Genomic DNA, 23,322 nt, shown 5'->3' on the forward strand with positions numbered 1-23,322 from the left:
AAAGGCACTCTGCTACAGTGATGCAGAGAATATTTTTAAAACTGAAATAGGAGGTAATTTCTCCAACCTTTACCCATCCACCTTTGGGAAGAAAATGAACAGGACAGAGATCACCTAAATTCGTCAGATCACTGCATTTCCTTAACTCAAACAAGCACAGAAATCTCTGCTGAGAACGGAGGTCTCAGAACTCTAACCTCATACTGTACTTGAGGTGAAAGCTCACTGAGATACAGAGCTGAAACATTCATCTTCATTAGGGTGACTCTGCTCTTTATGTCTTGGTTAAATGCTTGTTAATGTACAGTATAATATGCTCTTTAAGTCTCTGCAATTTAAATTAAATCACAAGCAGACCCCTCTTCTATGAGAGAGATCATTTATATCAGCTGCTAACTACCGAGGATAGAGTTTGATTTATTGCTCTGTAATATCCACACACCCCCTTCAGTCTTCTTCCCAGGGGTTGGAGAGGGAGATGAAAGGGTAAGTTTTCTAGAAGCAAATATATGACAGCAAAGATTTTAACAGAACTCCTATTTAAATATTGAGCACATGCTTTGAATTTTACATGACTATTTATACTGGGACGAATTTAATTTCCCACAGAATAATAAATCCAGGGTACCTTCCACAAAGCAGACGGTATTATTTCAATAAAGCAGGGGAGTAATTCTACTTTTAAAAGCCAGTGCACTTCCTCATTCTGAGGAACACGTTCCCTTTAAATTAGATTAAATATAGCTAGATTTTTATAATACTTTTTTTGGCTTATATTTTTTTCAATATTTAATCATGCAAAGGTTCCATCTTTAATCAGAATCAAAGTAATCGAGGATAAAGCCTGTCAGCACTCACCTCCAGCATGGTCATATTTTTTTGGTTGACTGCAGATAAACGGTTGGCCTCCCAAATTTTACTTGCAGCTTCTTTTAGCAGATCTTGAGCATCAGCAACTTTGCTTTGGTAGTCTGCTAGCTTGTCCCGGACCTCATTTTTGAGATCCTCATTCTTCTCACTGGGCTCACCAAATAATTTTTTCACCTTGTCCAAAAGATCTTCTGCATTCCTGAAATAAATTGCAACCTATGAAGACACTGAGTTCATATTCCCTACACCAAATAAGCTGAATAGTGTCAATAATAAGGAAATGAAATAGAAGAAAAGGAAATTAAATTAAGTCTCAAAGTAATTTTCAAGATGACACATGCTTAATAAAGTGAAAGGACAGCTGTTTCTAAGCCCTTTCTTAAAAGAGGTTTTTAAATTCCACTTAGGGCCTACTTATGAGGCAGAATATATTCAAATACTCTCCTTTGAAGACTATTTTTTTATTAATTTTTTTGGTTAATTTCAATTCTTGAGATCTGACTGGCAAACTGAAGTTTTCTGAAACATTCCACCAATTTCAAGCTGTCTTGAAGTAGACAACTGCTTTAGACTAGACAGTCAAAAATCATAAATTCTTTCTGGTGAAATTAAAAAAACCCAAACCTAGATCCTTGGATGTATGACTTCCAGTAGTCAAAAAATTTTGCTTATCTAAAATACACTCTGGAGTATTTTTAATGGATTTTGCTGACCCCAGTTTTAAGGGACTGGAGTACTGTCATCTGCCTACCTCAAATCAGTTTCACCAAAGGCAACACCACTGTGTTAATCCAGTATGTCAAGGGCAGGAAAAAAAAAGTGGCACCTCAGGCACTTCCAAAATGATGCTTTAGAGATAAGAAAAATCCTAAGTAAACAGGAATATGTAGGATAGATAATAACTATGGAATAAATTCATCACTCTTCCACCTAGGACAGATTAAGTTTTTCTTCCTGTTTCAATATGCCAAAGTGTGGAAAGCAAGAACTGTATTTTCTGAAAAAATCTTGCAATTCGGCCTGCCTGTAGTCAGTTCCATTAGGAATTTTCTAAAAATAAACATATAAATAAATGCACACCAAAAAGATATGGGCAAGGAGGAAAAGATATGCTGACACTGGACATAATTTAGATTAAGAGTCTGAAGTGGAGCCAAGGGAAGTCAAATTGTTATCTTAGTTTTGGGATTTTCTGAGATGGATTAGAGTTTTTTTTCCCATCAATTCTGCCTTTGGTTTTGATGAAAAAAATTATTCACATATTGGATTCACAACTTCTGAGGACAAAATATTTAATCAAAAACTAAATCCCAATATTGATACCCTGTCACAGAAGTGTAGAAAGGAATTCAGGATTTCTCTCCTATCTCCTCCATTATTCTTCTATAAGAAGCTCCTGTCTTACACTTCTGGCAAATTTTGACACCCATATGACACTGCAGTACTGGAGGAAGAGTATGAAACAGATGGATTTTCCTTTTATTCCCCTGCCTCATAGCACAGTTCAAACTACTTATCCATCCAGTGGTCTACCTCAAAACTCTTCCTTGCTGCTCCTAAGATCGCACTTTCATACTGATCTGTTGAGCATTTTTCCTCTGCTCTTTCTAATGAAGTATGAGGCAATCTGTTCCATGTAATCCCTTGCTTTAGAACTTTTGTGTGACTGGACTGTGCCACATTTCTTGAAATACTCTCTTGTACACTTAAGCTGTGCTACTTTCACTAGAAACCACCCTGGAAAAAGAATAAAACTATACAAAATGCTTTAAGAATAAAACTATACAAAATGCTTTAAGAATAAAACTATACAAAATGCTTGAAGTTTTAGAAGAAACAATCACAGATCTGGCCTAACACATGGAATGCTGAATGGTCTGGATGCTCAAAACGAGTGCAAGAGAACAAACAAGATTAGAAACTCATAACAAAATGATTAAAACCCATTAACTGCACATGAGAGCCTAAATATGTTAGAACTGCCCTACCAGCAGAAGGAGAAGAAATAAGGATTGTAACATCATGAATAGCATGTATAAGGTGATCAACTGTCTCATGTCTCTTCAAAAACAGAAATAGAAATATCAGAAAGCAATGTCAAAACATAGGAGGCATATCTTCCAACACTGCATGGCTGAGTTATGCAATTCATTCCCCCAGGAAAGTGGATGATAGAAATTCACAGAGGTTCAGAAGCCATCAGACAAATTAGTGGAAGAAAAAGTCACACAAAAATAAAGCTACTCAGCATACTAAACAGAAAGAAAGAATTCTGGCTCACAGCATCCCCTGATAGCAACTCAGTGGCATCTGAGAAAACATGAAGGAATGTTATCAAATAGTGAAAGATATACTTCATAAATATTAAAATCATGGCACTTCAGAACACAACTGGTGTATTTCTGTATATGCTCTTTTAGAGAGAAATTACTATAACTAATATGCCATTTCAGTACATTAAGGCAATAAGAGCCTGGATTTGAAAAATTTGAAGGAAAATAAGGGAAAAACCTGCATATGTAACAGAAGCTTTGCCATCTATGAAAACAAGAAAACTTTACTTCATTTGTCTTCTTTATTTAAGTTTTGAGAATTCACTGAAAACACAGCAGAGAATCCACTGAATCTTGTCATTCTGTTCTCGGACAAAATTCTGAAAACAGAATACAATCACTGACAAAAGACAACTCACCAAAGTGTAAGCACCTCAAAGTGATCATGAGGCTTGCAAGAGCCTTACTTTATTCAAAATTAAGTATGTCAAATGGGTCTGTAGAGAGCACACACAGGTGTGGAGCACAGAGATCCACATCCATGCACCTGTACCTCCAGAGTTCTAAGCATGATTAATTTTTCTTCATTCTTCTTGCTTGCAGAGTGCATCCTATCCACTTTCTTACTACACTATTTAAAGAGTTTTATAACATTTTCCTTCAGGAGGCATTTTCAGAAAACAACATCTCTAGGGTCCTTTCCTCCCTATCCTGTAATGCACAGTGACTAATTTACCTTCTGTTGAGTTGGCTGCCAAAATTTCTTGGATCTCAGTGACAGCCTATAAAGAGGTAACCCTATCCTTAAGATAAACCATAAACCTTATTTGAAATCAATGAATATATTCACATACCTCTTAGTATAAAAAGTATTCCTATACAGAGAAATTTAAAAACTCACTTTGTACATTTCAGGAAGAATGAAAGAAGGAGGGAAGTTCTGTCCCTCAAAAAAAACCTACTGCATTTTCTACTCTAGCTATTGGGCTAGAGTAGGAAATTATTTCATTGTAGTCTGACACTTTCATGTCAGTAATAGCATTTGAGGACTAATAATACCTTGTTTGAAAGGCCCTTCTCCAGCCAGCCCTAAATTTGCAGGCAGCACTTTCAAAGGTTTGGCTAAATTTTTCTCATCTCAACTTTTTACTGGTTTATTTCTTTGTGTGAGTAGAGAAGGCATAGAACAGACTCAGTGGAATCAGATGAAAAAGCAATAAAACATTGCTCACAAATAAGTTTGCAATATATTCTTTCTCAAGAGAACAGAAAGTAGAGCTATCAGTTATGGGAAGAAATACTGCTAGCAGGATTTCCAGAAAATGATCTGGTTTATAAAGTCTAATATAGGCAGTGCAAATCTGATTCTAAACTGCTTGGAATTCTCAGCTAATTTTGCATTCCATTTGCGTCTCCTTACAGTATGCACACACCTGATAACTGACATTTTCAGGCCTGCATAACTCTATCCCAGACAGTTTTTTGATCCATCACAACTTCAATGGACCGTGCCCCTGCTCAGCTGGATTCCCTGCTAGATGTTTGCACTGGTGAAGAGCTAAGCAAAGCCTAACTCTGGAAATATGCCTGGTCTTACTCATATAGATGTAACAAACTACCAGAATTTTTAACTTCAAGCCAAGTATTTTTCTCAGTCAGGTAAGTGTTCAGCATTTGGCATATTGCTTTATAAACAGCTGCCAATATAATTATATGTATACATTTATTTACAGATAATTAAATAACCAAACAGCAGGCTTCTGAATTATGCCACAGAAATGGTTTATTCTGACCTACACCATTCTAAACGTGGCAAAATATGTTTAGATATAATGTCTATTTATGTCTTTATAATGTCTATTATATTGAACAATCTTGTCAGACAGTTATTATTTTTATTAGACCAACTAGTTTTCCAGGGAAAATCCCCAAGCTTCCAGATGGAATTTTTAGTACTAAAGCCATTCATCAGGTCTGAAGCAGAAACTAAAAACAAACTGAGAAAAATTAGAATTCAATTAAAAATGTTGCTGGTACCTGTGGAGCAGGGAAATAATTTCCTTGGGATTGTTTTTCACATATGTAAGCATTTTCAAGAATGCAAATGCTATATCAACAGATACAAAGTATTAGACTTTGCTTTCTTTCACATTTCTATAGGCCTCAGCTAGAAAACTTGACTGGCAAACATGACAATCACATTTACAAGAATCAGACATTGTCACTAGGAGGTTGGAGACTGGGGTCTCTCTACTCACTTTAACTCATCTTGAGCCATTTTTTCTTGCACACTGAAGTCTCTATTTCTCATCTCTATGACCATTCCTTCAGCCTCACTCTGCAGTTCTGGAAGACTCTTCTCCAAAGTCTTGTCTTGAGTTCTGAGTGTCTCATTCAGTTTCACAGCATCTTCTTTTGCAGCTGCAGGGGACCAAAATACATTATGTAAGGAGCTAGTAATTAAAAACAACAGAGAAGCTGCCTACTCTATCAGTGGCACACAACTTGCACTGGTTATTTCTGCTGTGATCCAATAGTCAGTAACAAATGAGAAAATAATATATGTTTCATCAAACTGTTTATTATAGTTCACTTTTCAACACAATAATTGAAGAAGTCTTTATATCCAGGATGATAAATACATTGCTCCCCTCCTCCTGCTCCTCAAAGAAAGAATTTGCACTGAACCTTTAAAACAAGCAGAAGACAGTTTGCTATATTGCTTGTAGAATTAAGGAGCAGGGAGGACAAGCAATGAAAATTAGGCTTAAATTACTTTTGGAGAACCTTAAAATATGTCATTTTTAGCATTCGGACTTAACAGTTCTGGGAAGAATAAACAATTGTGAAATTTTAGAAAATGAAGCAAAAGAGGAGTGAGACACCCACAGATGTCTAAGCCCACTCATATGTTTAAAAGAAGATATGAAGAAATGGAAAAAAAATTGAAAGTTGGAGTATATGAAGGTTTACTGTAAATGTGTTTGGAACAGCCAAATTATTCCAAACAGATAAAGCTGTACACACAGCATCATACTCAAGGATGGACTAAAATCTTTCTGCCATAGCACACCACAACATATTAGAATACCCACTTTCAGAAGCAACTAGTCATTTATGGCAAACAGTTCCATCTTCAATTTTAAAAAGTACTGCTGCCCTTCCACAGTAAAGCGCTCCCAAATAACTGATTTCTCTAAAATGGCACTGTTCCTGGTCACAGGGGTACTTATGAGTATTTAAAATTAAATATTTAATTGAAGACATTAAAATCAGTATTTCAAACCTCAGTAAATTACTATTTCCTCTACACATAGTATAGGTTTAGAGCAAATTATGAAGGAAATTCTAATCTAATGATGTCTTTGATTAACTGGTGAGAACTGAGATTTGTATCTTTAATAATGAGTGGTTTTGTGAGGTCTGGAAAAAGACTACACTTTCCTCAAATGGATCATGGATATCTCAAATATTTACTATATTATGCATCATTACTAAGGTACCTCAGGCCAGGAATAAGTCTATATTAATTTTTTATAATTTCATTTAAAAAATAGTGAGTAACGTCCCTGAATATTTACATAAAAGAAAAATGAACATATTAGCTAACCTTTTCTTAGGTTCAGAAAAACCTATACCAAATTTTATCCTTCTCTTCTCCTAACCATGTTTTGTTTTGTGGCTCAGTGGAATGCAAATATCAGAGTCCAGTGGTGGTAAAAGGTCTGGGTACACTGACATAGACAAAGGCTAGGAACTGCAAAGAAGGGAAATTCCATGGCTAAGAAGGAAAATTAGTTACAGCTACTCAGAAATTCAGAAAGTCAACAATCAGCTCAGTAGAAGTGAATAAGCAGTCAGAGCATGGTCATTAGAACCAGTCACTACAAACTTCTCGCTTTTAATGAGGAGTTTTGTCAGTGAGGTAAAAGGTATGAATGAGAAGAATGTAGCTGTGTTATGAATCACCAGTGGCATCCAGCTGTAAAAAAAAGTTATTGGGACATTATTAGGAGAGCAGATATAGGCAAGTTTTACTCCTCCTGAAGAGCAAGACACTGAAAAAACATCATTTCATGCTTTTTGGCCGTGGTTCGGAAACACAGATATAATTTTCAGCAGAGAAAGGGAAAGAGATTTGGGAGAACACTCTTTGATGCGATTCAGCCTAGAAAAAAAAGGGGCCAAAGTGGAATATGATTTCTCTTTGCAAATATATCTGGTGTTGGGGGAAGGAGGAGAAGTACTAGGGAATGGAAAAAAACATCTATTTGAGCTAAAGAACAGGGTTTGCTAGGAAACACGATGAGAAACTAAACATGAATATTTTTTGCTAGAAATGTGAACTATGGCAATTATGAAGAGTACTTAAACTGCCTCCTATCCAGATTGTGCGTATTTGTAGAAATTACTTTGAAGATGAGCTTTTGAAAGTTTTTGATAGTAGGAGAGTGGATGCCTTAACCCACAAGGTATCTCTCAATCCTGTGATGTGTATTTCTCAATGTGTATTTCATGTATTCTTAAAATGTTAACTTGGCCACTAGGCAAACACATTGATTTAAAAGGTTTTGTCCACTTCTAAGATACTGCATAAATTTATTTCACCTCCTCAAAGTTTTCTAACTCTGTATTTCCTACTGCTAAACCTGCTTGAGGAAATTTTTACTTGAGCTACAAACACTGGGCCTAAACTTAGTAGCATCAAAGACTTTGTTTTGCTCATCATCTCAAATTCATTCTGAAACATGGGGAACATGGTCTTTTGTTTAAAAAAATTCTCAAAAATTTGCTCACTTTTTCTTGTTGCTTTTCCCACAATTTTTTCTTGTCGCTTTTCCTGCAATTTTTTCTTGTTGCTTTTCCTGCAATTTTTTCTTGTCAAAGTTACAACTCCTAAAGATATCCTAAAGTGCTGTTCAGTTCACTTCCAAAGCACATACATGGAAGTGTTGCACAAAAGACAATATAAAATGTAATTTATAGCACTTGGACAAAAGTCAAAGCTTTTCCTTTCAATGACATAAGCCTTCAGAAGCATAGCTACTAAAACCAGTACTGCAGTGAATATTTGGAGGAGGAAAAGCTGAAAAGTCTGTTTCAAGTAAAAAAAAAATCTGTATTTGCCAATTATTGTAATATTTTCAGCCATTATCTTATTTAATAGCTTTATGAAATATATAGGTCTTGCTTCTTAAGGCCATCTAGAATCTATTTTTCTCATAAGTATTTATTGCAGTGTAAGTGCAGTGAATCAGTCTGTGGAAGACAGAGCATTGACTTTGGCTCCTTGCATAGGTAGGGTTAGGAGTCACTTGCAAATTCTAAGCAGCAGATGTTCATTAACACAAGAAATAAGTGCATTTTTGAAGTAAAGTGTACCAAGTACTAAAATTACACCAAACTTTTTTACCAATACATATTTTTAACTGCTTTGAAAATAAACAAAAGCTAAGCACTGTTTGTTACTTCATCATAACAGCTCTTCAGATAACTGCAAAAATCCAGAAGGAACGTGCTCCATTTTCTTCTAGTCTTTGTTCATAATTACCAATACACTAAGTGTTCATATAAACTCTATACACAGATTTGAAGAAAAATTTGAGGACAGTTTACTGCCTTTTCTTCACTCAGCACTTTAAGCACATGACATTTCTCGGCAAATAAAGTCTTCCCCACTGTCTCTCAGACCCTCTTCCCCTAACATCCTCCAGTTTTCTTGAAAAACAACTCAAGTACTTAAATTTTTTCCAATACCTTCAGCAGCTTGGAGAATGCCTTTGACGAACTGTCCTAGAGATTTCGCTCTGTCATTAGTCCTCTCGGCATCCTGCCTGGTCTGCTCACCATCTGCTGTCACCTTGGTAGCCTGGTGATACCAATTCAGGGAAAATATAATTAATGAACAGGCCAAGGCTGCACTATGTTATATTCCTACAGGCTGAATACATGTACAAAACTTTCCTCAGGCCAGAGGCAATCAATGAATTATTGATCAGATGCATGGGGAATGAAATGCTCTGTTCAAGTACACAATTAAATTTTATTACCTTTTCCTTTAAATGGAAATTGGAAGGCTTTATTTTAGGTTCTTAGAAACCCTACTTGTGTGCAGCAGCACATCAATGGAGACAGGATTAAATTATCCACTGACTAACAATATCTTTGCTTAAAGAAATGCTGTTTGGAACCTTTTAATAGATTCTTCAGGGAATACTTTCCATAGCTTCACAATTGTGTACTTTTCGATTGACAAAGTGCAGCAGGTACTGTGACCTCTTTGCTTCTTCCCTGGAGGTGTTCTCAAAGAGACAGTTCATTCCAACGAGCAAGAAGAACTTTAAATCAATACATTAATTTGACCAAGGCAGAGAGAGAAAAATAAAGAGTAGTTTTATTCAGCTCTAATGCTTGAAATTGGTCATTCATGATATATTGGGATGCTCAGTAAAATTTAAGCTTTCTGTTACTAAATGCTTTATAATTGTACTGAATCACAGCAGCAGCAGAAAGGGAGACATCTGCTGCAGGCCTGAAAAACATGCTGATGAAAGGAATCATCTTAGGACACTCTACTTAGCTCTTGAGGTCCCTATTTAAAAATTGACCCTTTTTTATTGAAAAGAAGCTAAACATTTCAAGACACAAAGCTTGTTGAGCTGTACTGCAAACCAAAAATAAAAACCAAACCAAACAAACCAAAAGAAGAAACAAACAAAAAAAACCCAAAAAAACCCCCAAACAAACCCAATTAAAACCAAACCACCAAAACCCCAAAAAACCCCAACAAATAAAACCAGTAAAACCCTAGCTTTTTTCTTTAGGCTTTACATTCCCCAAAAAATCTTGAAACAAGGCATTATGAATTTCCCAGTCTCTGTGAAATGGCTAGAAGGTCAATAAATCAAAATGAGCTTAGGTTTTCCCTGACTTGAACTGCACAAATTGTTTCTCCCTTACAAAAAAACCCACACTTTTCAGTAATAGTCAGAGAAATAGGAGCACTTAAACACATTTATTTTTGCCTGATTGGCTTCTAGATGGCAGCCCTCAAGGTACTTTACATCTGAGTTTCTGAAATAAAATTCCTGGCATTATCATTCCACTTACAATTCTGGGCTACTTCAGAGTAGTTACACTGAAAGTAATTTACACTGGAAGTAATTTATATGAAAACGGTTCAGGTAAATAGAAATATACAGGAAGAAATAAGAACCCATGCAGACTGGGGCGAGTTTGTTCTATTCCATCCCTCTATCAGTAGAAAAAGTCTTTTCACACTTACACAGCTTTAATCATACTATTGGTTATTTCCTCTAAGATTTACAAACCCTTTTTACCTGCCTGGATATAGAACTAAAATATTGCTACAGTGAGCTGTAAGAGGCAATTGGGTTAGAAAAAAGGTAAAAAAAGCCAAATGGTCTTGATGGACCACTGCTCTAACTCTCCTTGGCATTTCTGATGTCATTTAATTCTTCATGTAATTGAAAAAAACTCATTATTTATTATCAAACCCTCCAGAAGAAGCCTTTTATTCTTTGAGTTTTTTTTGTTTGGAATATTCACATTCAGTTTTATCACACTCTATGATATTTCCAGTCCTTTGTTAGAAATGGTGTTTTACAACTTACATTTTCCTTTCTTAGTTTTGATTACTTTTTCCACATTCATGCTAATTCAAATTGGCCACTTTAACCTCTCTATTTATGACTGAATAGCATGTACCACATTTTTCTGAAAATTAATCTGTCACTGAACAATTTTCATTTCCTTTCAGTGACAGCTCTTTTTAGCACTTAAATTCCATTCAGGTCCACTGAAGGCCTTCTGTATTTTGACAGAATTTCCTTTGCTGAAAAATCGGCTTTTGCTTCACTATCTAGTCTAGCTTTAACTCTGTGAACCATATTAAATAGCAAACATCCCTCATACTGTAGCTGGCCATTCCACAGCTAATTAAATGTTTTCATTTGTTAATGAGGTCCTAGTAATTTTCTACATATCTACAATTTACTACTACTGACTTCCGTCAGTTTTCAGCATCTTCTAACAGTTGAAACAGGCCCAACAAACTCTTGCTGTGGGAGCAATAAGGCAGAATGGACCCAGAGCAAGGGTTTGGAAAGAGTCTTGTAGAAGTTATTTGGACACAAATAAAACTCTTTGGCATAAAGGAGATCCCTACCATAGAAATCAATAAAGAAAGTATTTGAGATTGGTGAACCTGCTTTGGTGATGCCCACAGCTTAAACTTAGTGATGGAGGTTCCATGAAAGGCTTTGCTCCAATCTGGAGCAGCCACTTAGCAATTTAAACAATAAGCAAGTATTAACAACTATACACATTTTTTTTTTTGTTTTGGGTTTGTTTCCATGTTTATTTAGTCTGCTTATTTAATATTAATCAAGACTTAAAGAACTCCTCTTTAAGGAACTCCTCTCTAAGGAGTTCCTTAAAGAACTCCTCTGCTAGTGGGCTGCAGACCACAGAAGGAGGTGTAAACACAGACGTGTACAGATGAAAGTTCTTGGCTTTCTCTCCAAATGTTCCCAGCTATTGCAAATTAAGTTGCTTCTGCTACTACTTCCAGAAATTTTCAAGTTAGAGAAATTCAGTACTTTGGGAGAAAGGCAAAAGCTTACAAAGATAAAAGAAGCATTTAAAATCAAGATGAGTGATTCTGATTCCTGTCTTTCTTGAACACTCTGAAGGTACCTAATTAGAAGGGAAGCTGGGGGTTTTGATGAAATACAGTGAACTGAAAGGAATTGAAGATATCAGTTCTTCCTCTGGTGGTAGGTGTGGGAATGCACATGCAAACGTGAACATAATTAGTGCAAGAAAGACATGAGGATCTTCTATATGGCAAAGCAAATGAAGCACAGAACAGCGTATAAAAAGAGAAAGGAGTGCTGCACTGAAGTAAGAGATTATTGGTTGAAAAGAGACCCCAGGGAAGCAAAACCCCTGAAAGTCTTGTCGTGACTAAATACTATTGTCTTCTATATTTTATCTTAAAATGCTTAGAATTTTTTTTCATGGAAATAGATTCCTCACCAATCCTCACCAGCTTTTTTCTTCATCAGTACTGTTTCACTTTGAAAATAGAGTGAGCCTGCAAATCAGATACAGGGAAAAACTCTGGCATCTATGGTGGTACTCTGTACTCCAAGTGCCAGCCATTATGTAGTCATCAGCTGTATCTTCATTTGGAAATGAGCCTTGAACACAGGGCTCGTTCTTCTTTTGGACTCGTTCTTCTTTTTGGAACACTATTCTTATTTACAAATACAAAAGGAGAAAGGTAGGACCTGCCACCAATTTCCAGTCCCTAAATTAAAAAAAACCAAAAACCCAAACAAAAACTACCCCAAACTGCTCCAAGTAACTCTGTAAGGATAACTGGAAATCATAAGGCTGCTTATTTGTCACAATGATGAAAAACTGCAAAAACGCAGTGGTGATAATGTGGCCACCACAATAACTCCCCTAAGATCACACTTTTGATGTTTTTTCCTTCCAAGAGTTGTCTACAGAAGGTCAGAATCTGCATTATTTTAGGTCATCTCTATTGGGGAAATCGGAAAAGGATATTAAAAAGAGCAACTTAAAGAGGAAAAAAAACCTGTCTTAGCCTAAGATTGAGAAATATTAATAGCAGCAATATTATCTTCCCTGCTTGTAAAGCTGACATGGGTTAAAATTCAAGCTAGACTTAAAACTACTGCAGTTGCTTTTTGCAGAAACATAAAGGATCAAAGAGAAGTGGAAAAGCAAGTTTTCTCACAATGTCAGTACATACAGATAGATACTGGTGTATGCATGCACATGTGGGTGCCTACATATGCAAACACACTTCGAATGCTTTCTTACCCATCCCTCATTTCAAAATTGCATAAAAATCACACAAAGAAAACAGTTTCTCTGAGAATTTTAGTTCCTTAAGCCATGTACAATTTAGAGACATGATGCTAAAACTGCCTGGATTTTATGTGATTCTCTGCAGCGTATATTGATCAGTACACAGTACTCCACATCTATCTTATTTGGTTCTTTCAACTCACAATCGTGACTTTTGGTAGTTCTTCCCATCAATGTACTTCAGACAGCTTTATTTATACTGAGTCTGGTTCATATTCCTATTTTTTTCTCCACTAGGTGGCACAATTTATATTATTTTCTTAGACATCGTCTTTACTGGCTAAAATGAGGTCTATTTTGAAATAAAACTTTTGTAACAGAAAGAGTACATAGCACATCTATTGAAATCCAGAAGTTGCTAACTATGCTTATAAAGGAAATCTAGAAGACACATATTTAACTAAACTTGCACACCTCTTTAGTGTAGTCTTTTCCAGGTAAGATCATTCTTGGGTCATCTGTTTTGAAGTGAAAAAGCTTTCTTACCTTATTAGGAAGTTTTGCAGAAAATATGTGTCAATATATTGGCCCACAAAAAGAGATTTTTAGAGGACTTCCTGTCATTTTAGACACTGAGACTGAGAATCATCTTATAATTCATCTATTCATTCATGTTTAATGCATATTGAGAATATTTCTGTCATTATGCAGCCTCAACCAAACCCAAGACCTCCATGTGATCACAGACATACTCTTGTCAGTAGTTCATCCATTTCTGTCACCAAGGTATCCAGATTTTCTCGTGCTAGCTGAAGAAATCTCTCTGGTGCTCTCTGAGGTGAAAGCAAATGCTGTTGGGAAAGAGATGGGAGAGAGAAAAATCTGTATGTGATGGATGTCAGGGCTTCCAAATATTGAAGAGAAGAAGCATCAAACATTTCATTACAATATGCAACCCCTTTTGTCACTGACTTCTGTCACATTCATCCAACAGACTTTTTTCAGGAATCCTGTCAACTTTACATAACTTATAAGTATGGTAGGGAACGTACAATATGTTAAATACATAACCATTTTATAGACCATCAGCATGAAGACTATTTTATTTGTATGCAACATTGCTTTTCTATGCCTGAAGTATAACTCCTTGCACATATGTTCAGAAATTACTGTTGAAAGATTTATTTATTAAAGTAAGTAAAAATAAATAACTGTAATACTTATTTATGAATCAAAGCAAGGCTAAAATAATTAAATCTTTATTTTTTCTTCTTCTCTGAATGTACACACAGTTTTGAGGTTGAACAGAATCAAGTGTAGTTGTACTGAAGCTCTGATATTTATGGATGTGAATACTGCCAACATACCTTTAATTCCTGTGTCATGTTCTCAAAACCATGCAACATTTTATATGGAGCAGGCAGTGGACCACTAAGGTTAACACTCAGGATCATCTGGTTTAGCCGATCCAGGTCGTTGAGAAGGAGTCCTGTGCATTCATCATCACAAGCTGGGGGAAGAACAACAAGGCTGCTAAACATTTCTTCCTGCTAAACATTTAAGACATTTGACTTGGATATTGTGTGGCACACATGCAATTCTGGGGTAGGTAACACCGATTTCATAACTATTGCCCCAAATGTGTAGTGTGAGAAAAAATGGAAACAACAGCTAGGGAGTAGGAAAGACATTATGGCTTAGGATTTAGTAATGGACAGTTTAATATAAAACACAAAGATCAAAATTGATAGGCTTAGCTCACTAAAAGAGGAAATAATTAATGTTGTCTACTGTGGACTAGCCAATATAAAATATTAAATTATACAGGTAATTTGGATGAAGTTTGAGAAAAGCAGATAGGCAATCTGGAGATCAGATGGGCAATTCCGAGAATCTAAGGAGCTCTATAAGAAACACAATATGCTTATAGATTTGAATGCAAGGAAAAAAACCTTAAAAATCTCCATATAGCAGCATGGCCAAGCATACTAAACCTGTAATGCAGACAGCTGAAAGCATACAGGTAAAAATACTGGTAGCTTTCTTTTAAAAAAATGGTTTTCCCTACACCTTTTTTCATTAACCAGTTTATAAGCTTTTCATGTATGCTTCTTTTCTTGAAAATATCCTTCAGGATGAAAAATATTGTTGTGTGCTGCATATATCAAAAGAAGTTTGCATTTCCTCCCTCCCTTACTTTCGATTAACTATCACAAGAAATTCTCATCTTGTATCATTTATGCAGCAGACAGGAGAATTCTTCATCCTTTAGAAAAGAGTTGTGGGAATACCTTTCTCCTTCTCTGCATAAAGAGCTAGCAAACCCAAACATCTCAGGAGATGAAGCAAACTGTGGAACAATGAATTCGCTGGTGATGTTAAGAGACATGGAGAGTTGTACCTAAAATGTTACAAGCGTGTAATTATTTATTTCAGCAAAGCTAGGCAGTTTAATAGCTAAAAAACCTCGCTAAGCAAAGTGTATGTTTTTGTAGAAAAGAGAAGTAATTTTCAAAAGAGAATTACTTCTTTTTTCCTGAAATCTGTTCTTCATGTAGATTACATCTTTTCTGTTCATTAAAGTTTTCATAGTTACCTAAATATGGTTATTACTCTTTTGACTGTTCAATACACCAAAGACAAAGAGTAGAGTCAAATACTGAGGCAAAAAAAGGTAAACTATTTCAATACAGCATGAAACTCAAGTGGGGATTGAAAAGGAGAGCAGGTAGATGCTGGATTATCGTAGTAAGAAGTGGGTACAGAAGGCTAGATACTACTGTTATTTTAAGACTTCCTTTTGCATTTTCATCGCTTCCACTTGCAGACTCCTTCCTCCTATTTCACAGTATTTTGTTACATAAACTGAACTGCACTGGAACGGCAGTCAATAACTATGGGCATGATACATTCTGATTTATGCTTCTACATGAAATTTTACCTCCCCCCAACTTATTATCATCCCTGTTCTTGCCATCTGTGTGCTTGCCTTTAGAAGCCTGAGAGAATTCAAGGAAAAGCAGATTTTACAGCAAATAATGTTTTATATAACAAACACCTGTTCTGTAGCTGATCAAGAAGGTAAGGAGACCAGATAATCATTCTGCAGGATGAAAATAAGTGATTTTGAACCTGAAAAGAGTTGGCCATTATAGTTTACTTTAGTTTTTGCTATGTTTTTTTTTTCCACATATTATTTCACTCATGAAAGAAGAGAAATCTATTCACCTTCAAGATTTTCCTAGTGGTTGGTAATAAATTGCTAAAAATTTGTTATGTGTTAAAGACAAACTCAATTCACACCAATGAGAAAAAAATGAACAGCCCATAAGACATGAAGTATTCTCAATGAGTGGGCAATCAATAAGTGAGCGTTCAGTATAAATTAGCACCTCTTGCAAAATAATCAGGTTGAAAAGAGGAACTGCATCGAGTGAGACCACAGCTGAGTAGATGAGACAGGACTGAGCTGCTCCAGTATTCAGTCTGTAATGTACTGTAGCTATGGGAAATATTTCAAAAGCGTGATTATATTTTGCAAGACTAAATACTTCTGTGTCTATCTATAAAGCTGTCAGGATAAATTTGTGTCTAATATTAACAAATACAGCACTAAATTCAGATCATTACAGCAATGCAAGCATGTCAGAGGCAAACCATGCAATCAATATTACAATAGTTCAACAAGCAATTAATGCAAATTACTGCGTTTTCCATTTTCACCACACTCTTCCATGCACACTAAGTCTCTAAGGATTTTGACTTACCTCTTGTGAGAAACATGCCCAAAGTATGCATGGTAAAAGAAATTCTTTTAAGTTTATTCCATCTTAAGAAGAAACATAATGTGTAATAAAAGAAAAACATCTAAGTCACAATGTGTTCCTCCAGCTGAGTGATTATCTGACACAATTTTGCTTTAATACATTCATATCTGTGAAGATTCAGAAGACTGTGTTATGACTAGCAAATTTTTGGTCTAAGGGCAATCATGCAATCTCTGACGGGAGGTGGTATCCTACGATACTCAGCGACTCTTCAGTATCAGCTTCCTGTTGTTTCAAATAAAGTGTTGAACTACTGTTAGCTCAATAATCTGTTGGCTATTACCTAATTTTACCCATTTTGGCACTAGTCTCACACCAAATACTAAAACAGCCTTCCTGTGCCTTCCAAAACAGAACCCCAGTAGAGAGCTGAAAGCTTTATCTTCCTTGCCACTGCTGCTGGTTCAATGCAGCTTACATGATCCGTATGTCTCCAAAATATGGGAAAATTCATACCTAGATCAGGGTCTAAAACACCTACGAAGGTTTATTTCTGATTTTTATTATCTAGAAATCCTGCTGGTTCTGATACATACCAGTAGTAGCTGAGCTTGAAGATTGCTTGATTTGGGTGAAAGACAGGAGTGTGGATCTAAACTCAACAGGAGCTCTTTTTCTCACAAAAATGGAGAAAAGTGACAGCTTATCAGGCTCTAGGCCAAGCAGGGATGGCTTAATTGAGCCCATGCAGCCCGAGAAGCAGGTGCCCAACACAGATGTAAATTAATTCTTACAGCTGAGATGCATGGACACACAGCACAACCAGAACACTGAAGAAGCTAGTCCAAGGCTTCATAAACGTAGTGTGACACACATTCTTTTCAGCTCACTCTGTAAAGGCTCCCAGCTCCTGCTGAATTAAGCGCTGTGTAAGAGCTGGGAGAGGCTTCTTTTCACAGATTTTACAAGATCTACCTCTGAGAGAGACAGCATTTCTGCCTCATTCTGAATTCCATGATATCTGCCTAGGCTGATAACGTAGAGCTCCTCACTGTTTTGAAGGGAAAACTTTGATTCTGCCACCAGAACTGGTGGCTGGGAGCTCCCTTGTTCTTCTTGGTGTAGGGCTGTGATGAAGCAGAGATTGACAGCTGGGAAAAAAAATCCCTCTCATTGCAAGCATCAGTCTTGAGTGCAAATACTTAAATGCCCAGTACCTGGTATTAAAGGAATGTCATTATATAATTTTCTTCTTTTACCACTCTTGAATATTTAAATACATAAAGATGAAAATTTGTTGACTGCAGCAAGGCTGAGGACTTTTTTTTTTCCCCCCCCACAAGACTGAGTTGAGGAAAAATTCCTAACAATGAAATATCTGCTTGATCTCCCTGTGTCATGACTGCTTCCTGTTCAGTCACATCAACTGCTTTACATTTAGGCTTCTGCTTGACCCCAAGGAACAACTGTGGCAGGAGCACACATCCAAGGAAAGGTTTTGAAGTTTGTGTTGCAACACAGCTCAAAACATAGAAGATATTTTTTTCTGAAGTCTCCATTGTAGTTATGACAGATACCCTGAAAGCATTCAGAACTTGAGTTCTGACTTGCCATATAATATATAGAGCCAAACAACAATAAAACCTTGAAGTTCTCACCAGGATTATTTTGTTCCATAAATATGGCACAGCAGTGAGCAGAGTCACTGTTCCCATAACACTGCCATCTAGGCTTCTTCATTTTATGTACTACAAACTCTACAACTGAAGTGAAGAGCAATGTCACAAGGTATAACAAAAAATACACAAGAGGATTACTATTTCTAAGAAAATACATGATTGCTACAGGCATGATTCAAAATCTGAGAGAAAATTTGGGAGAACTTTTGTCATACTTGACAGTACAGAAGGATGCTGGCAGCATTATTAAAATTAGCTCCCAACCATCACTATTAATTCTTTGGGTACTGGCTTTTTCTAAAGAGAAGGGAAAGTGAACCTTCAAAGTTAATTGCTTGAGTCCAAAAATTGAGTCCAAAAGTATTCATCAGCAGAGTGTTGTGAATATCTGTATAGGACAACCTAGGTGGTTAATTAACAGGGGAAATAATTCAGCCATTAGCCATTAGAAATTTCTATGATGTGTGGTAAACCATACTCTTGTATTGCTTATTAAAAAAAAAAAATCTACTTTTTGGAAATAACTTTTCATTCCCCGATGGAATCCTAGAAAAAACAAAATTGTTCTGTTCTAAGAATATAATGGGAATGGAATGGGCCATGCACCTATAATTATATAACCATTGCTATTTATCTGCAAGTGGAATCATCCCTCTTTAAGCAGTGGCTTTCAAAATAAATATCTATTCTATTTTACCTGCAACTCTCTAAAATATAACTGGTATAACACATCACTGAACAGTGACATGCACTAAGGAACTGAAAAATGACACATAATTAAAAAAAAACAGTAAAAATCCAGTAAAACAGATTTTCAGCTATATCAGAAATAGATCACTAGAGAAAATGCGTGCTTCTTTGCTTCCCCCCCCCCCCACCTTTTCACTGAAAATCTTCACTTAAAAATCTTTAGAATACTTATGATAAGGGGTATGTTAAATTCTAAACATTGTATTTAAAGAAGAATGCATTACAATATTTTGGCTAAAATACCTCTCTGATCTGATTTAAATACACAGTATTTGGTTTTTCAGGTTATACTGTGTGGTGACCTTTTATGGAATTTGCCAAAAATTCATTATTTAAACGGTTATCCTTCTTTAATTATTCAAAATAAAATTTCACTTTCTTTGATATTAACTATACCATACTAACAGCTTAACACTATGTCTTATACTACTTACAAATACTTTTTCAGACATGGTTTACTATATTTCTTTAGGTTAGATCACTTTACCACCTAACCAGGGGTTCTCCACACTTCTGACTGGCACAATGCAATTGCAGTAGTTGAAATGGAACCACAAATGAGCAAGAGTAGGTACATGCATTCAGCTCATTTTAACTACTGAATGCAAAGAGGATTCTGCTCTTGACACTAATTAATTTTCTGTACTTTAAGAGAATTTTTTTTTTTTGCTTTTAAGGTTTTGTTACAACTGAAGCTGGTCAGAAGGGAATTTACGGAGTATTTTGCAACTGATTGATACATGAAAGCAAAAAATAAATTGTAAACAGAACCAAATTCTCAGTTGCATTAAACTCAGATTGGAACAGCTCAGTATTCTGACAGCAAGGAAGGAAAACTTGAGGTTGTCCCTCCCAAAGGTGTTTCTAATGGCTCTTTGACAGGACAAGGACTATTAAAGCACATTAGGGGCTGCAGCAATGAATCCCTACCAACAGCTGCACTCCGAAGCCTGAGACATACCAGACACTGTTTACCACTGGCAAATTCCCACAAAATCCAGGCTTGTCACACTCTCTTTGTCACAGACCTGTGTCCACCACAGGCTACAAAGGTTATTGATCAGGCCTATTTTCTACCATGTCAGGGGTACTGTACTGCATTAGCAAAGGCAGGTGTGGAGTAGATGGGTGCTGAGGAACCTTTAAACAAGAGGAAGATTATACAGTAAGACCTAATACGTACATAAAATGTCTACTTAAATATTACACTGCAGTTTTTGCAATTTATGATATGGTTATTATTGATGTGGTATCAACAGTAAAAAACTACTTCCAGTGATAGGGACATTTAAAGTACATCACATCTGCTCCTATGGGTGGTTCTTATCTTTATGACTAAAGAAAAGAAATCTTTGCATTTGATTCCTCAATTCTAGTGGTCAAATGAAATGTCCTTATACATATGTGAAGAACTGTTTTTATGGTGAAAACTGACTACTTACAGTTAGAATGTAGGTAAGTTAAGAGTGTAGGTATATTTCAACACTCCAATTTAAATATTTTGCAGTTAAATCAGAGATTATAGCAAATAACATCTTTCAAAGCAAAAAGGTGAAAAATTTCATTTGCCTGCAAACAGCTTTTTCCATTCACAAATAGGATTTTTAACCTTATTATCCACACAATGAAATAGCCTGATTAACAAATCGGAAAACCATTATTAATGATAACTTGTACTTAGGCTGTTTTGTACAACGAAACTCTGTCATCCTGCATACCCAAAAGACTGTTCAGAATACTGATAAGGTAAAAGACTAATAAAAAAACATACTAAGTCATGCCTGTGATTGGAAAAATTGGATAATACTGGCAATAATGTAAGAGCTATTCAGGATATTGAAAAATGAAGTAATTTTCATGCAGATGGCACTCTGTAGAACACAGTCCTTATTTTAAAATTTTGTAGCTGCAACACTTATGAACTTAACTTGCAATTACAATTCTCCTTGACACAGAGACCACAAAATGGAACTCAAATGGTAGTTATTTCAGCAAAGGGACTACTTAATCCAGTTGCAATCATTTTGATGTTCAAAATAGAGCTTAAGATAGTAAGTTCAGAATTAAGTCCTAAACTACATCACACAGCAGGGCATTAGAAATTTATTTCTCTTAAGTACATGACTCTTTTAATCAATGAATCAATGCCATGTTGTTAATAGTAAAGAAATAGAAGAAATTATATCTATATTCCCAGTAATCTATTAATTTCTACCTGGGAGTCAGGGCTGATGAAAAAGCACTTATTTCAAATTACTTACTTAGAAGCTTAGGTCTGCTAAGTCCTGGTGACTGTCTGAGAACTGATCCCAACCACTAAGTTGAGTGAAAAAATGCTCTGAATTGTGCAGCTCCTGACCCTATGTGCCTAATATCTCTTCTTTAGAGAACTCCAAGAAGCCATGCCTTCCATTCTTGAATTATATAATGCCTTCAGATGTTAAAAGCACTTCTTTTGTTTATTTTTGAAAGTTTGCTTTTGAAATGTTTGCATTTTGTTTTAACCATTTCATTTTAATACTAGAGAGGTGTGCACTGCTGTATATCGAGGTACAAAAGAAATGAACTCTTTGGAGAAGAAAAAAAAAAAGTAGATGGTACCTATGCTTCTTGATGTTACATGTCCCTCACACAGACACTTCACTCTCCATCAAAAAGCTCCAATTAAAGATAAAACATTTAAAACCAGTTCACTGTGCCTTGCCAATACTTCAATACTTTCAAATATGCACAGGTTAATAAATATTATATACTGTGGACTTACTGAACTCTACCATTATTCTACTTCAAATTTAACAGTCATGGCATCGAAGGGAAAAAAAATCACAATAAAGTTAGTCCCTCTATATCCTGGGGGAGATGAGGAAGAGGAAAATGCCTTATTTCAGTCAGGGCTGACCAACAATTCTAGAAAGATTTTGCTACTTTTTTAAAATAAGAGATAAGCATGCAGCATTACATGATATGAGATTGTGGCTCAAAACAAGCACTATCCAATATAATGAAAAAAATCCAAACAAAAATACAAGATAATCACTTGGTATGTATCAAAATTGAGGGTAGGAGAAAGATACCAGTACTGGGAAATATAAATCGGTGATTTAGGCTATTAGTTCTCTACTTGTGACAAAAAAAGTTCTTTGCTGGGTATAGTGTACTGTCATTGCTTACATCTTTTAAATTCCAACGGATGGTTGTTGAATCAACATGATCAAATAAACCTTAGTAAAAATTTTGTGTGTGCCTCATGGCATAGAGCATTGCAATTGCTGGTTAAACATTTAGGACAACACTAAAAAATTCACCAAGAGAAAATATTGTCACAACAGTAGCAACAACTTTTGGCAAAATTACAGACTCTAAAAAGCCAAAAATAATTCCTTCAAAGATTTTTTTTGTCAGTTTTCAGTGATAATACTAAAATTATTGAGAGTTTTCTTGACATCTCAAGGCCTATGAAAACAAAACGGACCAGACGCCAACGTAGTGAGAAAGCTGGCAATTATTTTCAAAGAAAGCCATACAACTCATTGTTACACAAGCAGGTTTGAATTTCTGAAATATGGCAAACACAACCAGAAGTTATCCAAAATCCCGTTAGTATACGTACAAATGCATCTCGTGCCGTGACGCGCATGCCGATGCTCACAGCCAGCACACTTCCACCCCGTGAATCCAGGCTTGCAAGTGCACTGCCCAGTGACAGGGTCACAGGGGACAGGCACAGAACCATATGGATCACACTCACATGCCTGGCAGGACCCTCCTGGAATCTGTGGGTTTCCTGTGTAGCCAGAAGAACACCTAGACATTGCAAACAAAAAATAAGATTTGTCCAACTGAGATGCAGGGCACAGAGAATACTTGGCAGCATTTTAAACATAATTTACACAAACATCCATGAACTATTAAAAAAATCTTTGTTGCTTCATGATCAAGAGAGAAATTTTGCAAACTGTCCAACAAAGAGACTGCTAATCAGGACACAGAACAGTCTGGATGAAGGAACCATGCAAAATTGATTCCACATCCTTAACAATTTTCAGTTAAATTTCTATTAAACTACAACAAATAAAGCCCTCCACTATCATTGTGTGGCCCTGTGTTTTGTGTCAGGCC

The 23,322-nt window shown here is 36.0% G+C and overlaps 1 protein-coding gene across 1 annotated transcript in view; it reads right to left on the bottom strand.

Annotated features, from left to right (window-relative positions):
• The window catches only part of LAMA2 (laminin subunit alpha 2), a 252,727-nt gene that overhangs the window by 66,655 nt on the left and 162,750 nt on the right, over positions 1-23,322 (bottom strand). Inside the window, exons 32-37 of the mRNA XM_054279037.1 lie at positions 22,814-23,007; positions 14,375-14,517; positions 13,760-13,858; positions 8,901-9,012; positions 5,402-5,564; positions 859-1,069 (exon numbers count right to left, since the gene is read on the bottom strand). Of these exons, the coding sequence (XP_054135012.1) occupies positions 859-1,069; positions 5,402-5,564; positions 8,901-9,012; positions 13,760-13,858; positions 14,375-14,517; positions 22,814-23,007 (922 nt within the window). The remainder of the gene's footprint in view (positions 1-858; positions 1,070-5,401; positions 5,565-8,900; positions 9,013-13,759; positions 13,859-14,374; positions 14,518-22,813; positions 23,008-23,322) is intronic.

Source organism: Melozone crissalis, unplaced genomic scaffold, assembly GCF_028551555.1.
Source record: "Melozone crissalis strain CALT ecotype California unplaced genomic scaffold, PUWL_Pcris_2 ptg000027l_1, whole genome shotgun sequence".
In the NCBI taxonomy this organism is placed as follows: Eukaryota; Metazoa; Chordata; class Aves; order Passeriformes; family Passerellidae; genus Melozone; species Melozone crissalis.